Raw genomic sequence first — 18,005 nt, 5'->3', positions numbered from 1 at the left:
ACTGGAAAAGATTTGGAGTTTTTATTATCTTATTTGCCTATGCAGACCTTAAAGTGACAGATTGTTAGTGTAAGGTACAAACGTTATATGTCCATCTATCCTGTTCAAATGTAGAGATTACATTAACATGACAACTTGAAATTACCTTTCCTTTTTACATCTGATCCATCTTTTATGCAATGTCTTCAAAGGGGAATCAACAAAGAAAGTAAATTATAATACAGATCTTATCTAACAGAAGAGGAAAGATCGTAATAAAACACTCAAATGTAGTCATTAGAGTGAGAGAAACATCTAGGTGGATTAGCTTGCCAGGCTCTTGGTTGGTTGGGGCTGGAGGTCCTGGTGCCACTGTATCAGACAGTGTTGAAAATATTGAAGAAGTCATTCTTCTGGCCCTTTGGAGTCTCCTCCAGCTCCACAGCCTCACAGAAAGACGGCAGAGTGAACATTTCAGGGGCCTTCACCTCAGTGACCACTTCAGAATTGCTGTAAGAAAAAGACAAATCACATGAATATTTCGGGCATGCAAGAACCTACACCATAAGCACAATCAGATATACAGTGTAGAACAAAATCTACAATCTTCAAATAAATCTAGTACTGTAATAGGGCAATATGGTAGCAGCATACTTTACATACATGTCAGTGACCTTACCACTGCTTTAAGCAAGTTAAAAGTATGTCACACACCTGAAGAGGAGTGTGATGGAGTCAGTTGAGTAGAAAGTACTGAGTGGTAGACATTCTCCCACAGTAGTTAACACAGAATACTGGCCTGGAGATCAGATAGATAGACAGACAGAAGGACTGACATATACTGTATGTGAATGCTTTGATACACCTCAATAGCCTTGCTATATAAACCATATACAGTATATATCATATATATAATGTATTACTTCATTAATGAAAATCACATTGACAGTCTGACTCCTAATGTGTATCATAATTACCCTTAGTCTCTGCCACGGATCCCATCCATATGTTCACTTTGATGTTCTCCTCCTGAACAGTGTCACTCCCCAAAAACAGCTCAACCTGATGGGCTGCACCAGCGGGGAGTTCAAGAGCGTGAGCATGAGAGTGCAGAGGCATCTTCTTACAGGACTGGTTCTTCATGTCAATGTCATAGAAGACCCCCTGAGAGAGATGGTAGAGATGGAGGAAGACTCGGTTATGACAATGCTGTGTCATAACCATAGTAACAAGTGTGTTATACATGTATACTTTGATGTTATAAAGCAGCTGATCTGCATTACAATTGGGTTAGACTCAACTGAAATGTTGTCTTATAAGTGTTTATTTCTGTTAGTTCTCAGTGTTACCTCTTCAAATAGCATCAGGTAGTCCTCCAGATGCTCAGTCTTGTTGAGGTGCATCTCACTTTCAGTGAAACGTAGCTTCTTGTCCGTAGAGTCGTAGCTGTAATGTCCAGTTGCCTTGATTTCACCTCCTGTAAGGGCCATCTGTTTTATCAAGAGAGGAAGAGCGAGAGGAAGATATAAAGAGAGAGAGAGAGAGAGAGAGAGAGAGAGAGAGAGAGAGAGAGAGAGAGAGAGAGAGAGAGAGAGAGAGAGAGAGAGAGAGAGAGAGAGATGAGTATGACCCCATTCTGTACCTGCAAAAACATCAGTGGACTAAAACAGGATTGCCTGAGCTGAATGTCTGGTTTGGTTTTGAAATAATGGAAATATAGCCACACGGTATCCTTACATGAAACTGGACATTGATAATGGTTAATGGATTAATGGACAACTCACCACAGTCAGGACCCCAGTCATATTAGGTGATGCTAAAAGACAAAAACGGCATTTAAACAGATTTTAAAACTCAGAGATATGTAGACATATAGGTATAATTTAAGTTAGAGACTGTCAAATCTATGAACCTTGACGATATTACAGAAATAGGCATACAAGTAACAGCAGTTTTCTATTAACTACTACAAGTAGATATAGAGCAGATAATCCTTACTGCAGTGTTGTGGGCCGTGGGACTCTGCCAGGGCGGTGGCACCCAGACACAGCCAGATGGAAAGGGCAGCGAAGGCGAAGTCCTGCATCTTCTTGTGGAGGGAGACTGAGGTTAACACTCAAACTTACACAACTCAGAGAGGATGATCACGACTCCAAGCGGTTCCAGGAACTGTGACAGGATGGAGGGACACTGGTCCTTTTATAGTGTCCAACCATGGGATTAAACAGAACACCTCTATGGGTCCAACCCCCACAGTGTCTGTAACAATGGAAGAATGTTTTGGAAAGAGACAAGGGGTGGTTTAAACTTGCTGACCTTTCCTTCCACGTGGACCCTGACAAACAACATCTGCATAAACAGGGACTTAAGGACAAGCCACATGGAGTCACTATGAAGTAATGGTCTGCCTTGCCATTGTGTGTCCTGTTCTGTCCTTGTGTGTCCCCTGTCTTGTCAGCATCTTGTGCTACAGTTGAAGTCGGAGGTTTACATACACTTAGGTTGGAGTCATTAAAACAGTTTTTTCAACCACTCCACAAATGTATTGTTAACAAACTATAGTTTTGGCATGTCAGTTAGGACATCTACTTTGTGCATGACACAAGTAATTTTTCCAACAATTGTTTACAGACAGATTGTTTCACTGTATCACAATTCCAATGGGTCAGAAATGTACATACACTAAGATAACTGTGTCTTTAAATAGCTAGGAAAATTCCAGAAAATTATGTCATGGCTTTAGAAGCTTCTGATAGGCTAATTGACTTCGTTTGAGTCAATTGGAGGTTTACCTGTGGATGTATTTCAAGGCCTACCTTCAAACTCAGTGCCTCTTTGCTTGACATCATAGGAAAATCAAAAGAAATCAGCCAAGACCTCAGAAAAATATTGTAGACCTCCACAAATCTGGTTTATCCTTGGGAGCCATTCCTAACGCCTGAAAGCACCATGTTCATCTGTACAAACAATAGTAAGCAAGTATAAACACCATGGGACCACGCAGCCGTCATACCGCTCAGGAAGGAGACGCATTCTGTCTCCTAGAGATGAATGTACTTTGGTGCGAAAAGTGCAAATCCATCCCAGTACAACAGCAAAGGACCTTGTGAAGATGCTGGAGGAAACAGGTACAAAAGTATCTATATCCACAATAAAATAAGTCCTATATCGACATAACCTGAAAGGCCGCTCAGCAAAGAAGAAGCCACTGCTCCAAAACTGCCATAAAAAACCCAGACTACGGTTTGCAACTGCACATGGGGACAAAGATCGTACTTTTTGGAGAAATGTCCTCTGGTCTGAAGAAACAAAAATAGAACTGTTTGGCCATAATAACCATCGTTATGTTTGGAGGAAAAAGGGGGAGGCTTGTAAGCCGAAGAACACCATCCCAACCGTGAAGCACGGGGGTGGCAGCATCATGTTGTGGGCGTGCTTGTCACGTTCTGACCATAGTTCTTGTGTGTTTTACTTGTTTTAGTGTTGGTCAGAACGTGAGCTGGGTGGGCATTCTATGTTGTGTGTCTAGTTTGTTCATTTTTATGTATGCCTGATATGGTTCTCAATCAGAGGCAGGTGTTTGTCATTGTCTCTGATTGGGAACCATATTTAGGTGGCTTGTTTTGTGTTGGGGTTGGTGGGTGGATGTCTTCTGTCTTTGTGTTCTGCATCAGATAGGACTGTCTCGGTTTTCACATTTGTTATTTTGTATTTTGTATATTGTTCACGTTATCGTCTTTTTGTTTATTAAACATGTTGAACACTAGCCGCGCTGCATTTTGGTCCTCTCCTTTACCAACGGAAGAAAACCGTTACAGAACCACTCACCATACTCGGACCAAGCAGCGTGGTAAGGGGAAGCAGCGGCAGCAGCGGCAGCAGCAGGAGCTAGCAAGGCAGAGCGGCTGGAAGCCCGAGAGGCCCCCCCAAACATTTCTTGGGGGGGACACGGGGAGTGTAGCTGGGTCAAGTAGGAGACTTGAGCCAGTTCCCCGTGCTTACCATAAGGAGCAGTTGGCGAAATTGAGGTACGAGTCGGAGAATGTGGAGGAGTTATTGGACAGATTGGAGGAAAGTGAAAGGATGGGAGATTATGTGACATTCAATGAGTTGTTGGTAATATTGGAGGATAGCGAAGAGAGAGAGCTGTTGGTTTGGCGTAGTATACACGATACTCGCCCTGAGGTGTGTGCTTACCGTGGAGAGCGAGAGTACGGGCAGACACCGTGTTATGCGGACGAGCGCACGGTGTCTCCTGTACGTGTGCATAGCCCGGTGCGGTACATCCCAGCTCCACGTATCGGCCGGGCTAGAGTGGGCATCGAGCCAGGTGCCATGAAGCCGGCTCAACGCAGCTGGTCTCCAGTGCGTCTCCTCAGGCCGGTGTACATGGCACCAGCCTAACGCATGGTGTCCCCGGTTCGCCAGCACAGCCCAGTGCGGGTTATTCCACCTCCCCGCACTGGCCTGGCTACGGGGAGCATTCAACCAGGTAAGGTTGGGCAGGCTCGGTGCTCAAGATCTCCAGTACGCCTTCACGGTCCGGTCTATCCGGTGCCACTTCCTCGCCCCAGCCCAGTACCACCAGTGCCAACACCACGCACCAGGCTTTCAGTGCGTCTCCAGAGCCCTGTTCCTCCTCCACGCACTCTCCCTGAGGTGCGTGTCCTTAGCCCGGTACCACCAGTTCCGGCACCACGCATCAGGCCTACAGTGCGCCTTGAGGGTCCAGCGTGCCCTGTTCCTGATTCCCGCACTAGCCTTGAGGTGCGTGTCTCCAGTCCGGTACCACCAGTTCCGGCACCACGCACCAGGCTTACTGTGCACCTCAGCAGGTCCGAGTCGGCCGTCTGCTCAGCGCCGTCTGAGCTGCCTGTCTGCCCAGCGTTGCCTGCGCTGCCTGTCTACCCAGCGCCGCCTGCGCTGCCTGTCTGCCCAGCGTCGCCTGCACCGCCCGTCTGCCCAGCGCCGCCTGCGCCGCCCGTTTGCCCAGCGCCGCCTGCGCCGCCCGTCTGCCCAGCACCGTCTGAGCCGCCCGTCTGCCCAGCGCCGTCTGAGCCGCTCGTCTGCCCAGCGCCATCTGAGCCGCTCGTCTGCCCAGCGCCATCTGAGCCGCCCGTCTGTCCTGAGCCGATAGAGCCGTACGTAGGTCAGGAGCCGCCAGAGCCGTCCGCCAGTCAGGAGCTGCCAGAGCCGCCCGCCAGTCAGGAGCCAGAGCCGCCCGCCAGTCAGGAGCTGCCAGAGCCGCCCGCCAGTCAGGAGCTGCCAGAGCCGCCCGCCAGTCAGGAGCTGCCAGAGCCGCCCGCCAGTAGGGAGCTGCCAGAGCTGCCCGCCAGTCATGAGCTGCCCTCCAGTTATGAGCTGCCCTCCAGTCATGAGCTGCCTTCCAGTCATGAGCTGCCTTCCAGTCAGGAGCTGCCATTAGTCCGGAGCTGCCTTTCAGTCCGGAGCTACTTCTCAGTCCTGAGCTACCTCTCAGTCCTGAGCTACATCTCAATCATGAGCTACCTTCCAGTTATGAGCTACCTATCAGTCATGAGCTGTCCCTCAGTTCGGAGCTGTCCCTCAGTCCGGAGGAGTTCCCTCAGTCCAGAGGCGCTCCTCAGTCTGGTGGGGCCCTTTGTGAAGGTTCCTAGGCCAAGGTCGACGGCGAGGGTCACCACTCAAAGGACGCTAAGGAGGGGGACAAAGACAATGGTGGAGTGGGGTCCTCGTCCAGCGCCAGAGCCGCCACCGCGGACAGATGCCCACCCAGACCCTCCCCTATAGGTTAGGTTGTGCGTTCGGAGTCCGCACCTCAGGAGGGGGGTACTGTCACGTTCTGACCATAGTTCTTGTGTGTTTTACTTGTTTTAGTGTTGGTCAGGACGTGAGCTGGGTGGGCATTCTATGTTGTCTGTCTAGTTTGTCCATTTCTATGTTTGCCTGATATGGTTCTCAATCAGAGGCAGGTGTTTGTCATTGTCTCTGATTGGGAACCATATTTAGGTGGCTTGTGTTGGGGTTGGTGGGTGGATGTCTGTCTTTGTGTTCTGCACCAGATAGGACTGTCTCGGTTTTCACGTTTGTTATTTTGTATTTTGTATAGTGTTCACGTTATCGTCTTTTTGTTTATTAAACACGTTGAACACTAGCCGCGCTGCATTTTGGTCCTCTCCTTCACCAACGGAAGAAAACCATTACAGTGCTCTGCTGCAGGAGGGACTGGTGCACTTCACAAAATAGATGGCATCATGAGCAAGGAAAATTATGTGGATATATTGAGGCAGCATCTCAAGTCATCAGTCAGGAAATTAAAACTTGGTCGCAAATGGGTCTTCCAAATGGACAATGACCCCAAGCATACTTCCAAAGTTGTGTCAAAATGGCTTAAGGACAACAAAGTCAAGGTATTGGAGTGGCCATCACAAAGCCCTGACCTTAATCCTCTAGAAAATTTGTGGGCAGAACTGAAAAAGCGTTTGCGAGCAAGGAGGCCTACAAACCTGACTCAGTTACACCAGCTCTGTCAGGAGGAATGGGACAAAAATTCACCCAACTTAGTGTGGGAAGCTTGTGGAAGGCTACCTGAAATGTTTGACCCAAGTTAAACAATTTAAAGGCAATGCTGCGAAATACTAATTGAGTGTATGTAAACTTCTGACCAACTGGGAATGTGATGAAAGAAATAAAAGCTGAAATAAATCATTCTCTCTACTATTATTCTGACATTTCACATTCTTAAAATAAGGTGGTGATCCTAACTGACCTAAGACAGGGGATTTATACTAGGATTAAATGTATTTGGCTAAGGTCAATAAAATCAAATGTATTTATCTAGCCCTTCTTAAATCAGCTGTTATCTCAAAGTGCTGTACAGAAACTCAGCCTAAAACCCGAAACAGCAAGCAATGCAGGTGAAGAAGCACGGTGGCTAGGAAAAACTCCCTAGAAAGGCCAAAACCTAGGAAGAAACCTAGAGAGGAACCAGGCTATGAGGGGTGGCCAGTCCTCTTCTGGCTGTGCCGGGTGGAGATTATAACAGAACATGGCCAAAATGTTCAAATGTTCATAAATGACCAGCATGGTCAAATAATAATAATCACAGTAGTTGTCGAGGGTGCAGCAAGTCAGCACCTCAGGAGTAAATGTCAGTTGGCTTTTCATAGCCGATCATTAAGAGTATCTCTACCGCTCCTGCGGTCTCTAGAGAGTTGAAAACAGCAGGTCTGGGACAGGTAGCACGTCCGGTGAACAGGTCAGGGTTCCATAGCCGCAGGCAGAACAGTTGAAACTGGAGCAGCAGCACGGCCAGGTGGACTGGGGACAGCAAGGAGTAATCATGCCAGGTAGTCCTGAGGCATGGTCCTAGGGCTCAGGTCCTCCGAGAGAGAGAAAGAAAGAGAGAAGGAGAGAATTAGAGAGAGCATACTTAAATTCACACAGGACACTGGATAAGACAGGAGAAGTACTCCAGATATAACCAACTGACCCTAGCCCCCCGACACGTAAACTACTGCAGCATAAATACTGGAGGCTGAGACAGGAGGGGTCAGGAGACACTGTGGCCCCATCCGATGATACCCCCAGACAGGGCCAAACAGGAAGGATATAACCACACCCACTTTGCCAAATACAGCCCCCACACCACTAGAGGGATATCTTCAACCACCAATTTACCATCCTGAGACAAGGCCGAGTATAATAACTTCCGACTTCAACTGTATATTCTATGATTCCTTGGGAATGGTCCACCCAATTAGTTTGTAAGCCATGAGACAATATTCAGATAATAATCATACTGTCTGAATGCTTACTGCTTGGTCATAAATGTACTTGTAGTGGACAGTAATATTTGACATGTGTATATATAGTATATATGATATTATAAATACCTCACATGCGACTGGTAATAAATCTGACTCCATAAAGATAATTAAAATATACAAGCAAGCATCATGCTTGACGTTGACTAGCAAGAATTCGTCTGAGAATTGTCTACACCAAAGGTAGATATTTAATTAACATTGTACAATGAATGGATTCACATACAAGGAATAAAGCTTAAGTTACAAAGCATTAACTTAAGGGACAAAGCATGAACAAAGTGATGCTTATTAGGCGGGAGGCCTACAAGCCTAGGAAATTGGAACTGATCATACAACCTTCCCCCATGGACTGGATACAGGATAGGAGAGAGAACAACCGCATTTAATTCCATTTCTAACATCTGAAGGTGTAACCTTTCAACCCAAAACCAACCACCATTGACCAATCAAACGATACAAAGTTTACAGCATCCTAAACACTCCCAGGCCCAATCTCCACAGGGTGTCACAGCATTTAAAGACTTGTGTCTTGTGTCGTTTCCCTGCTGATGAGACCAATGTAAATAAGACAGCCTACATACTTTATTTGATGGCGTCTCAACAATAAACTGTAATAGACTGCGTAAACTGCGTAGAATATGGTGCACTTTTCAAACTAGAATATCTACTGTGTAAGATCTTCTAAAACTTTACCGAAAGTTTTATTCATGCCCTTACAGTATATTAATAGTGCTTCCTGTGCAGTTTCTGTCTCTATGGCTGTGAAAGATCCAGTGATCCTCTGATTAACTAAGGGGGAGTCCAATCCAAACACTGAAAGCCCTGGTCAAATGAGGTCGGCTCACTGTCATCCTGCTGTCTATCCTCTATTGCTCTACAGCAAACTCTATAAGATAAGAGATTTGTCTTTCCTTTGAGAGGATGAATATGATCACATTGCTGAAGAGGTTACATTCCACTATATCTTCAACTTAAAGGTATGTTTTGAAAAAGTTGTCACATATTGCGCACACCTGGCAACCATCATTGTGCACACCTGCTCCCTATCGTTAAGCACACCTGGACTTTATCACCACCCTGATTACTCACTTCATATAGCCAAGGAACAGGGTCATCTTCTCCACCAACACCACGACCAGCTGGCTCTACTGGGTACGACCATGAAGGAGGTCCTCCACGTTCTCCACCGCCTCGACACCAGCAGCGAGGTTCTCCATACCTCTGATGGACGGCCTCCTACCACGGGTCATCAGTGAGCCAGTCCACAAGCCTACCCAGCCGTCCTCCCAGGTCCGTGATGCCCAACTGTCCCTTCTGGAGAAGTATGATGGTACTCTACCAAAATGTCATGGCTCTATTTCACCTCTCAGACAGGAGCCCCCACCACTGAGAGGTCCAAGGTTGCCATGGTCGTTTCCCTGCTGACCGGACAGGCGTTGGGGTGGGCTACGGCCGTCTGGGAGAGGAGGAGCTGGGTTCCTACCAGAGGTTCATGGCTCTGTACAAGGTGGTTTTCGACCATTCTCCAGAGGACAGAGAAGGAGGTGAGCAACTTTTCCAATTCCACCAAGGTGCCCAAACCGCTGCAGAGTACGCCCTCGCCTTTTGGACTGTGGCAGCCTCCAGCGGATGGCATGAACCGGCACTCCACACTCTATTCTGCAGTGGACTGCACGAAGAGGACCAGATGGAGTTGGCATGTCGGGATGACAACATATCCTTGGACGCTCTCATTGCGATGGCCATCTGTCTGGATAACCTTCTTCGGGTGCGTCGGTGTCCACCTCACCACTCACCTATCTCCTTTGGCTGTCCTGAGGCAGAGCCTGAACCCAAGGAGGTAGGGGATACACCCCTCCCAGAGGCGTCGCTGGAGACAGCTAGGGCTCTGTTTCTATTGCAGTCACGAGGGGCACCAGCTGGATATGCGACCATTGGGATCCTACACAATTACTCACGTCACAGCACCACTTACCCTCACCATGGGACCCAAGCACCAGGAAAGCCTTCCCTTCTTCATCACCGCACCCGTACACAAAGTCATGCTCGGCCTACCGTGGCTCCAACTCCATAACCCCACCATCTTCCAATCAAAGATGAGAATCACCGCCTGGGGACCAGGATGCCGGAGGACCTGCTTTTCTACACCCTGTTTTTCTACCCCTATCAAGCGGTCCTCCCGTATCATTTGCCCCGTGTTTTGGGAGGTAGCTGTGGACATCTGCCAGGCTCTGGAGGGAACCCGCTTCTGCCCTCGTGTGCGCCTACGTCCCCACGGGGTGAGAGATTGGCTGTTGACCTGGGCACACACATCCCTCGCCGCTGGACACCCAGGTATCATCAGCACCATTTAATCCCTCTCCGATAAATACTGGTGGCCCACCTTGGCGCAGGACTTTACCCACTGTCAACTCATGTTCGGCATGTACTCAATCCAAATCTCCCTGGCACTCTCCAGCAGGTAAACTACTTCCCCTTCCCGTGCCCCAGAGGTCTTGGTCACATCTGTCCATAGACTTTGTAACGGATCTCCTCCTTTCTGATGTTTTTACCACTATTCTGATTGTTGTTGACATTCTCCGAATCTTGCCGTTTTATCCCGCTCTCTGGTCTACCTACTGCTCTCCAGGTTGCTGAGGCACTATTCCAGCAGGTCCTCTGGCACTATGGCCTTCCGGAGAATATTGTTTCCGACCGTGGTCTCCAATTCACTTTATGCGTCTGGAAAACCTTTATGGAGAAGCTGGGGGCCACGGTCAGCCTCACATCTGAGTCACTGCCAGGTCCGGCAGGTGGAGTGGGCCCAGTTCCTTCCCTGGGCGGTATGTGCCCAGAACTCGGTCACTCCTCCACCGGGCTGACTCCATTCCAGTGCGTCCTGGGATATCAGCCAGCCCTGGCTCTGTGGACTCTGAGCCAGAACGAGGGCCCTAGCAGTTGACGAGTGTTTCCGTCGCGCAAAGGTGTGGAACGCCGCCCACATGAGGCTCCATTTTGCCCTCCGCTGTCAGAAGGATCAGGTGGACCGCCACTGCTGTGAGGCTCCCGTGTTCCATCCTGGTGATCACATCTGGCTCTCCACCAGGAACCTCCCGCTCCACCTGCCCTGCCGGAATCTGAGCCCCCGGTTTGTGGGGCCCTTCAAGGTCCTCCGGAGGGTCAATGAGGTAACCCATCGTTTAGAACTCCCCACTAACTACGGGATCTCATCATCTTTTCATTTTTCCCCTCAGTCCGGTGGTTCATGTTCCCCTGGCTGATTCCGTCCCCCATGACACCCCTCCACCTCTCGTGGACATTGAGGGAAGCCCCGCCTATGCTGTTAGGTCCCTCCTGAACTCCTGCCGTTTTGGGGGTCGGATCCAGTAACTGGTGGACTGGGAGGGGTACGGTCCTGAGGAGCACTCTTGGGTCCCGTTGGCGGACATCCTGGACCCCAACATCATCCAGAATTTCCATCCCCGCCGACCAACCCTCTCCTCGCGGCCGTCCTCCTGGCCGGCGTCTTTCTGCGGCTGAAACCGCATGTCAGGTGGGGTATTGTGCTCCCTCTCTCTGGTGCTCGACGTCGCCTGTCTACTAACCACCAGTCCTGGCAACCCATATTGCGCACGCCTGGCAACCATCATTGAGTACACCTGCTCCCCATCGTTAATCACACCTGGAGTTCATCACCACCTTGATTACTCTCCCTTGATATAGCCCTCACCAACCTCAGGCAGTATTGGTTTTGTTTTCATGTCCAGACGCTTTTCTTGTTTTGTAACTCTGTTTGTTATTACTAAACTCACCATCTGCACCTGCTTACTAACTCCCTGCGTCGTTACACACATGAAAACAAAAAATTCCCCCGGGAGTCGACAGAACATGAGTTGCAAGATTATGATATACTGTATCATTAACCCCTTTCAACCTCGCCTGATCTTTTTTCCCTCTCAGATTTCTCTACATTGTTGCTGGCTGACAAAAGACAAAGACAAGATCTGCTGTGGTGGGAAAGAAGTACGCCAGAGTGGTCTAAAGCGTGCGTCTGTGTGAACAAGGGTCTTTAAGTTCACGATTAGTTGTTGCTGATCAATTGCTTGTTTTTTTTCTCGAAATAAAAGTGCTGTTATGTTACCGTCTCTACCTTGGTTCTGTTTTCATGTCCAGAAGCTTTCCTTGTTTTGTAACTCTGTGTAATGAATACTGAGGGAGAAAAAGGTGTAGATTCGAGCGTGGCAGATTTTTATTTTGCCTTAGCAGAAGGTAGGAATCGTAGTCGCAGGCAAGGGTCAGACACAGATAGGCAAACAGGCAGGAATCAAAACTAGGACTGAAGGCTATAACTGGTTCTTTCAAATGAGCTAATGAAAGGCTTAGAGTCAAAACAAACAATACCTCACAAAGGCACAAACAGAATGAACTGAACTAAATAAGGAGCTGATGAGACCAGGTGAGTAACTAACTAACACCGGTAAAATCAATGAACAAAAATGAACGACAGGGCTATGTTCAAGAACACAAAGAAACAGAACACAAGGTTGACTAAGAAAATAAATACAGAACCTTACACTCTGTTATTATTAAAGGCACCATCTGCACCTGCTTCCTGACTCACTGCGTCGTCGTTACAAAAGTGGTAAAATGGAGATATATTACCTTGATAAACACCATATTTCACTGCTCCACAGCTCAGGTTACAGAGCATGTTGACTGGTCTATAATCAGTGATCTGACATGCATGGACATCCACATGCTTCAGGATTCTAATCTGGATACACTGTAATAGACACAATCCAAACACTGTAATAGTTGAGTTGTTCCACTAAATTAGTGCCTTTTCATATTTTAAGTAATTGTGCACCAATATTGAATTTGAAGTCTGTTTATATTAAATGAAGTGCCCTTTAATATAGACAACATGGAGAACGTTCTTTATACGAATAAAGACTTGCTAAAGTGCTAAAATGAATCATTTGTACATGTCCCTCTGACTCTTCAGGTTTTCACCATGATTGTAAAGTCTTATTTTGTTGCTTGGACAAGGTAATTTCTGAAGATTATTTATTCAATGTGATTAGTGAAGCATTTTTGATTATTTTTGGCCATGTTCAAGTTTTTTTTTGTGGTGGAAAACTGAGTTGGTTGAGCGTAACACTTAACACTATTGGCACTTTATTGGCACTCTCTAGATGGGAAAACATCTTCAACTTAATAAAAAAAACGTGCTTTTCATGACAATGTTAAAATTAGGTGCAATCAAACATTTTCTTTCACCAAGTTACACATCAAAGGCACCAAATTGGTGGACTGGTCCAGTTAGTAATTATTATTGTATTTTGGACTGGGCCAGTTAGTAATTATTATTGTATTTTGGACTGGACCAGTTAGTAATTGTTATTTTATTTTGGACTGGACCAGTTAGTAATTACACCTTATTTAACCAGGTAGGCTAGTTGAGAACACGTTCTCATTTACAACTGCGACCTGGCCAGGATAAAGCAAAGCAGTTCGACACATACAACACAGAGTTACACATGAAATAAACAAACATACAGTCAATAATACAGTAGAAAAAAAGTATATATACAGTGTATGCAAATGAGGTAAGATAAGGGAGTAAAATAGGCCATAGTGGTGAGGTAATTACAATATAGCTGTCACGTTCTGACCTTTATTTCCTTTGTTTTGTCTTTATTTAGTATGGTCAGGGCGTGAGTTGGGATGGGCAGTCTATGTTTATATGTTTTCCTATTTCTGTGTTTGGCCTGATATGGTTCTCAATCAGAGGCAGGTGTTTTGTGTTGTCTCTGATTGGGAACCAAATTTAGGTAGCCTGTGTTCTATTGTGGTTGGTGGGTGGTTGTCTTCAGTCTTTGTGTGTCTGCACCAGATAGAACTGTTTCGGTTTTCACGTTTGTTTGTTTTGCATTTTGGAAGTGTTCAGTTCATTGTCTTTTATTAAACATGATGAACACTAATCACGCTGCGCTTTGGTCCTCTCCTTCTACCACCGACGAAAATCGTTACAGAACCACCCACCAAAACCGGACCAAGCAGCGTGGTAACAGGCAGCGGTAGCAGGAGCAGCGCGAGAAGGAGGAATGGACATGGGAGGACGAGTTGGACGGCAAAGGACCCTGGGCAGAGCCAGGGGAATATCGCCGCCCCAAAGCAGAGCTGGAGGCAGCAAAAGCCGAGAGGCGGCATTATGAGGAGCTAGCACGGCAGAGCGGCTGGAAGCCCGAGAGGTAGCCCCAAAAATGTATTGGTGGGGGGGCACACGGGGAGTGTGGCAGAGTCAGGAGTCAGACCTGAGCCAACTCCCTCTGGTTACCGTAAGGAGCCAAGGATGGAACCAGAGCCGGTCAGGGCGGTATTGGAGGTGAGCGGAGACAGCAGAGACAGTAAAGGAGTTAATGGGGAGATTGGAGGAGAGAGTTATGAGGGAGGTGCTGGTTTGGTGCATGAGGCACGACATCCGCCCGACGGAGTGTCGAGGATTTGATGTCACCTGAGTCAGCTCTCCATACTCGTCCTGAGGTGCGTGCTAGCCGTCTGGTGAAGACTGTGCCAGCCCCACGCACCAGGCCTCCTGTGCGCCTCCCTAGCCCTGCACGTCCTATGCCAGCTCAGCACACCAGCTCTCCTGTGGCAGCCCCACGTACTAGCTCTCCTGTGGCAGCCCCACGTACCAGCCCTCCGGTCCCGGCGCCACGTACCAGGCCTCCAGTTCCAGCACCCCGCACTCGCCTTGAGGTGCGTGTCCTCAACTCACTACCACCAGTGCCACACCACGCACCAGGGTTCCTGTGCGTCTCCAGAGTCCAGTATGCCCTGTTCCTGCTCCCCGCACTCGCCCTGTGGTGCGTATCCCCAGTCCGGTACCACCAGTTCCGGCACCACGCACCAAGTCTCCTGTGCTTCTCCAGAGCCCTGTACGCCCTGTTCCTGCTCCCCGCACTCGCCCAGTGGTGCGTGTTCCCAGCCCGGTACCACCAGTTCTGGCACCACGCACCAGGCCTACTGTGCGCCTCAGCAGGCCAGAGTCTTCCATCTGCCCAGCGCCATCTGAGCTGCCCGTCTGTCCAGCGCCGCCTGAGCTGCCCGTCTGCCCAGCGCCGCCTGAGCTGCCCTTCTGCCCAGCGCCGTCTGAGCTGCCCGTCTGCCCAGCGTCGTCTGAGCTGCCCGTCTGCCCAGCGCCGTCTGAGCTGCCCGTCTGCCCAGCGCCGTCTGAGCTGCCCGTCTGTCCAGCGCCATCTGAGCCGCCCGTCTGTCCAGCGCCGTCAGAGCCGCCCGTCTGTCCTGAGCCGTCAGAGCCGCCCGTCTGTCCTGAGCCGCTAGAGCCGTCCGTCAGTCAGGAGCCGCCAGAGCCATCCGTCAGTCAGGAGCCGCCAGAGCCGCCCGCCAGTCAGGAGCCGCCAGAGCCGCCCGCCAGTCAGGAGCCGCCAGAGCCGCCCGCCAGTCAGGAGCCGCCAGAGCTGCCCGCAAGTCAGGAGCCGCCAGAGCCGCCCGCCAGTCAGAAGCCGCCTGAGCTACCTCTCAGTCCTGAGCTACCTCTCAGCCATGTGCTACCTCTCAGTCATGAGCTACCCCTCAGTCATGCGCTACCCCTCAGTCATGAGCTACCCCTCAGTCATGAGCTACCCCTCAGTCATGAGCTACCTCTCAGTCATGAGCTACCCCTCATTCATGAGCTACCTCTCAGTCATGAGCTACCCCTCAGTCCGGAGCTGCCCCTCAGTCCGGAGCTGCCCCTCAGTCCGGAGGAGTTTCCTCAGTCCAGAGGCGCCCCTCAGCCCAGAGGCACTCCTCAGTCCGATGGGGGCCCTTTATTAGGGTTCCCAGGCCAAGGTTGGTGGCGAGGGTCACCACTCAAAGGACGCTAGGAAAGCGGACAAAGACAATGGTGGAGTGGGGTCCACGTCCAGCGCCAGAGCCGCCACCGCGGACAGATGCCCACCCAGACCCTCTCCTATAGGTTCAGGTTTTGCGGCCGGAGTCCACACCTTGGGGGGGGGGGGGGGGGGGGGTACTGTCACATTCTGACCTTTATTTCCTTTGTCTTTATTTAGTATGGTCAGGGCGTGAGTTGGGGTGGGCAGTCTATGAGAGGCAGGTGGCAGGTGTTTTGTAGAGGCAGGTGTTTTGTATTTTGGAAGTGTTCAGTTTATTGTCTTTTATTAAACATGATGAACACTAATCACGCTGTGCTTTGGTCCTCTCCTTCTTCCACCGACGAAAGCCGTTACAATAGCAATTAAACATTGGAGTGATAGATGTGCAGAAGATGAATGTGCAAGTAGAGATACTGAGGTGCAGAGGAGCAAAATAAATAAATAAATACAGTATGGAGATGAGGTAGTTGGATGGGCTATTTACAGATGGGCTATGTACAGATAAAATGATCTGTGAGCTGCTCTGACAGCTGGTGCTTGAAGTTAGCTAGGGAGATAAGAGTCTTCAGCTTCAGCAATTGTTGTAGTTCATTCCAGTCATTGGCAGCAGAGAACTGGAAGGAAAGGCGGCCAAAGGAGGAATTGGCTTTGTGGGTGACCAGTGAGATATAACTCCTGGAGCGCATGCAGCGGGTGGGTGCTGTTATGGTTACCAGTGAACTGAGATTAGGCGGGGCTTTACCTAGCAAAGACTTGTAGATGACCTGGAGCCAGTGGGTTTGGCGACGAGTATGAAGCGAGGGCCAGCCAACGAGATGGTACAGGTCGCAGTGGTGGGTAGTATATGGGGCTTTGGAGATAAAACGGATGGCACTGTGATAGACTGCATCCAATTTGTTGAGTAGAGTGTTGTAGGCTATTTTGTAAATGACATCGCCAAAGTCGAGGATCGGTAGGATAGTCAGTTTTACGAGAGTACGTTTGGCAGCATGAGTGAAGGATGCTTTGTTGCAAAATAGGAAGCCGATTCTAGATTTCATTTTGGATTGGAGATGCTTAATGTGGGTAATATATGTACATGTCCAAAGTTTACACAAGATAAAAATCCAGACAGTACTGTCCATGAAAAATTCTGACTCTGGCATACAGAGAGAGACAGGATCACGTCCAAAAACAACGTTTTCTTGGACAAGGAGAGCCCATCTTAGTGCATATAGATTCTGTAATATTTGTGTTGTGGAGAAAATTACCAGGCAGGAGACAGGAGTACAGTTGAGTGCTGTTTAGTAAAAACATCTTGTGCCCTACAGCTCCCGGCCCAATAGTAGCATGTGCACTTGCTATTAGTTGTCATAACATAACACTGCCGTAATACATTGCTGCTTAGTAACAGCATAGTAACTAATATAGACAGATATAGATCACCAATACTACACTCCTCCCCATATCTTTCAACTCCCAGAGAACAAGGTAAATACATTTGTGAAATACTCATGCAATTACCGGAACAATACATTCTTGAACATTTCTCAATTACTTGGTTGAAGCAGACTTTTCAGATCCCAGCACAAATCCAGGGGATATTTTGCCCAGAAGATGGAACTTGTGTCCTAATAACTAACCCAGGTAACGTAGTTTTTATTTCCTTTTATCTAGGACATATTAAAGTGTTTGTTTGTTTTTACAGTTTGTTACCTCCTGAAATAGCTCAACTCACAGTTCAAGCTTTTGAGGTGCCCTTTGCTGTCAAACAGGATATCTCCGCTCCTCCTGAAATTCTGGTGGTAGGCCAGGTTTGGGTGGAAGGTCAGGTTCAGATGGAAGGCCAGGCTCTGTTTCTCCCATACGTCCACAGTCATGAGAATAGTCCTGGGGGTCATTATTGTTCTTGTTCTTTCGGGCATGTCTCTGCTGGGGCATTGGACCGTAGCAGATGATCCCCATGAACATTGACATGGCGATGACCAACTTGGACTTTGTAAGTCAAAGTCCTCTGTAGTGCAAGATCACACCTGAGTTCCACAGGCATTTGGGGTATCTGAAATCCCGTATCATCACCTTCTCTCCCTCTATCAATTCTCTGACAGTCTTTGAGTGTCTGTCATGAGCTTTCTTCGGCTGTAGCTGGTGCTTTGCCATAGTGTTTGACAAGTCTGGTTTCAACAATGTCAGGAGGGCACGTGGTTGGAGTTTCAGAAACAGTTCAGCTGGTGTACGTTCCGTTACTGTGCATGGTGTGTTACGGTAAGTAAACAGGAAAAGGGGAAGCCTTTGGTGGGTTGGCACAGACTGAACCTCGAGTCTAGTCCAGGCCTTCTTAAAGGTTTGCACGGCTCTC

The 18,005-nt window shown here is 48.6% G+C and overlaps 1 protein-coding gene across 1 annotated transcript; it reads right to left on the bottom strand.

The window, feature by feature from the left end:
* Window positions 1-6: 6 nt before the first annotated feature.
* LOC129816413 (ependymin-2) lies at window positions 7-2,163 on the bottom strand. Its single transcript, XM_055870877.1, has 6 exons — window positions 1,978-2,163; window positions 1,764-1,795; window positions 1,329-1,469; window positions 957-1,143; window positions 694-778; window positions 7-489 (listed from the first exon to the last, which is right to left on the bottom strand). Exons 1-6 carry the CDS (start codon window positions 2,063-2,065, stop codon window positions 357-359), a joined length of 666 nt encoding a protein of 221 aa, XP_055726852.1. The 5' UTR covers window positions 2,066-2,163; the 3' UTR covers window positions 7-356.
* Window positions 2,164-18,005: the final 15,842 nt, after the last annotated feature.

Source organism: Salvelinus fontinalis, chromosome 2 (genome assembly GCF_029448725.1).
Source record: "Salvelinus fontinalis isolate EN_2023a chromosome 2, ASM2944872v1, whole genome shotgun sequence".
Taxonomy (NCBI): domain Eukaryota; kingdom Metazoa; phylum Chordata; class Actinopteri; order Salmoniformes; family Salmonidae; genus Salvelinus; species Salvelinus fontinalis.
The sequence above is the reverse complement of the archived record's forward strand: the minus strand, read 5'-3'. Positions and strand labels throughout refer to the sequence as shown.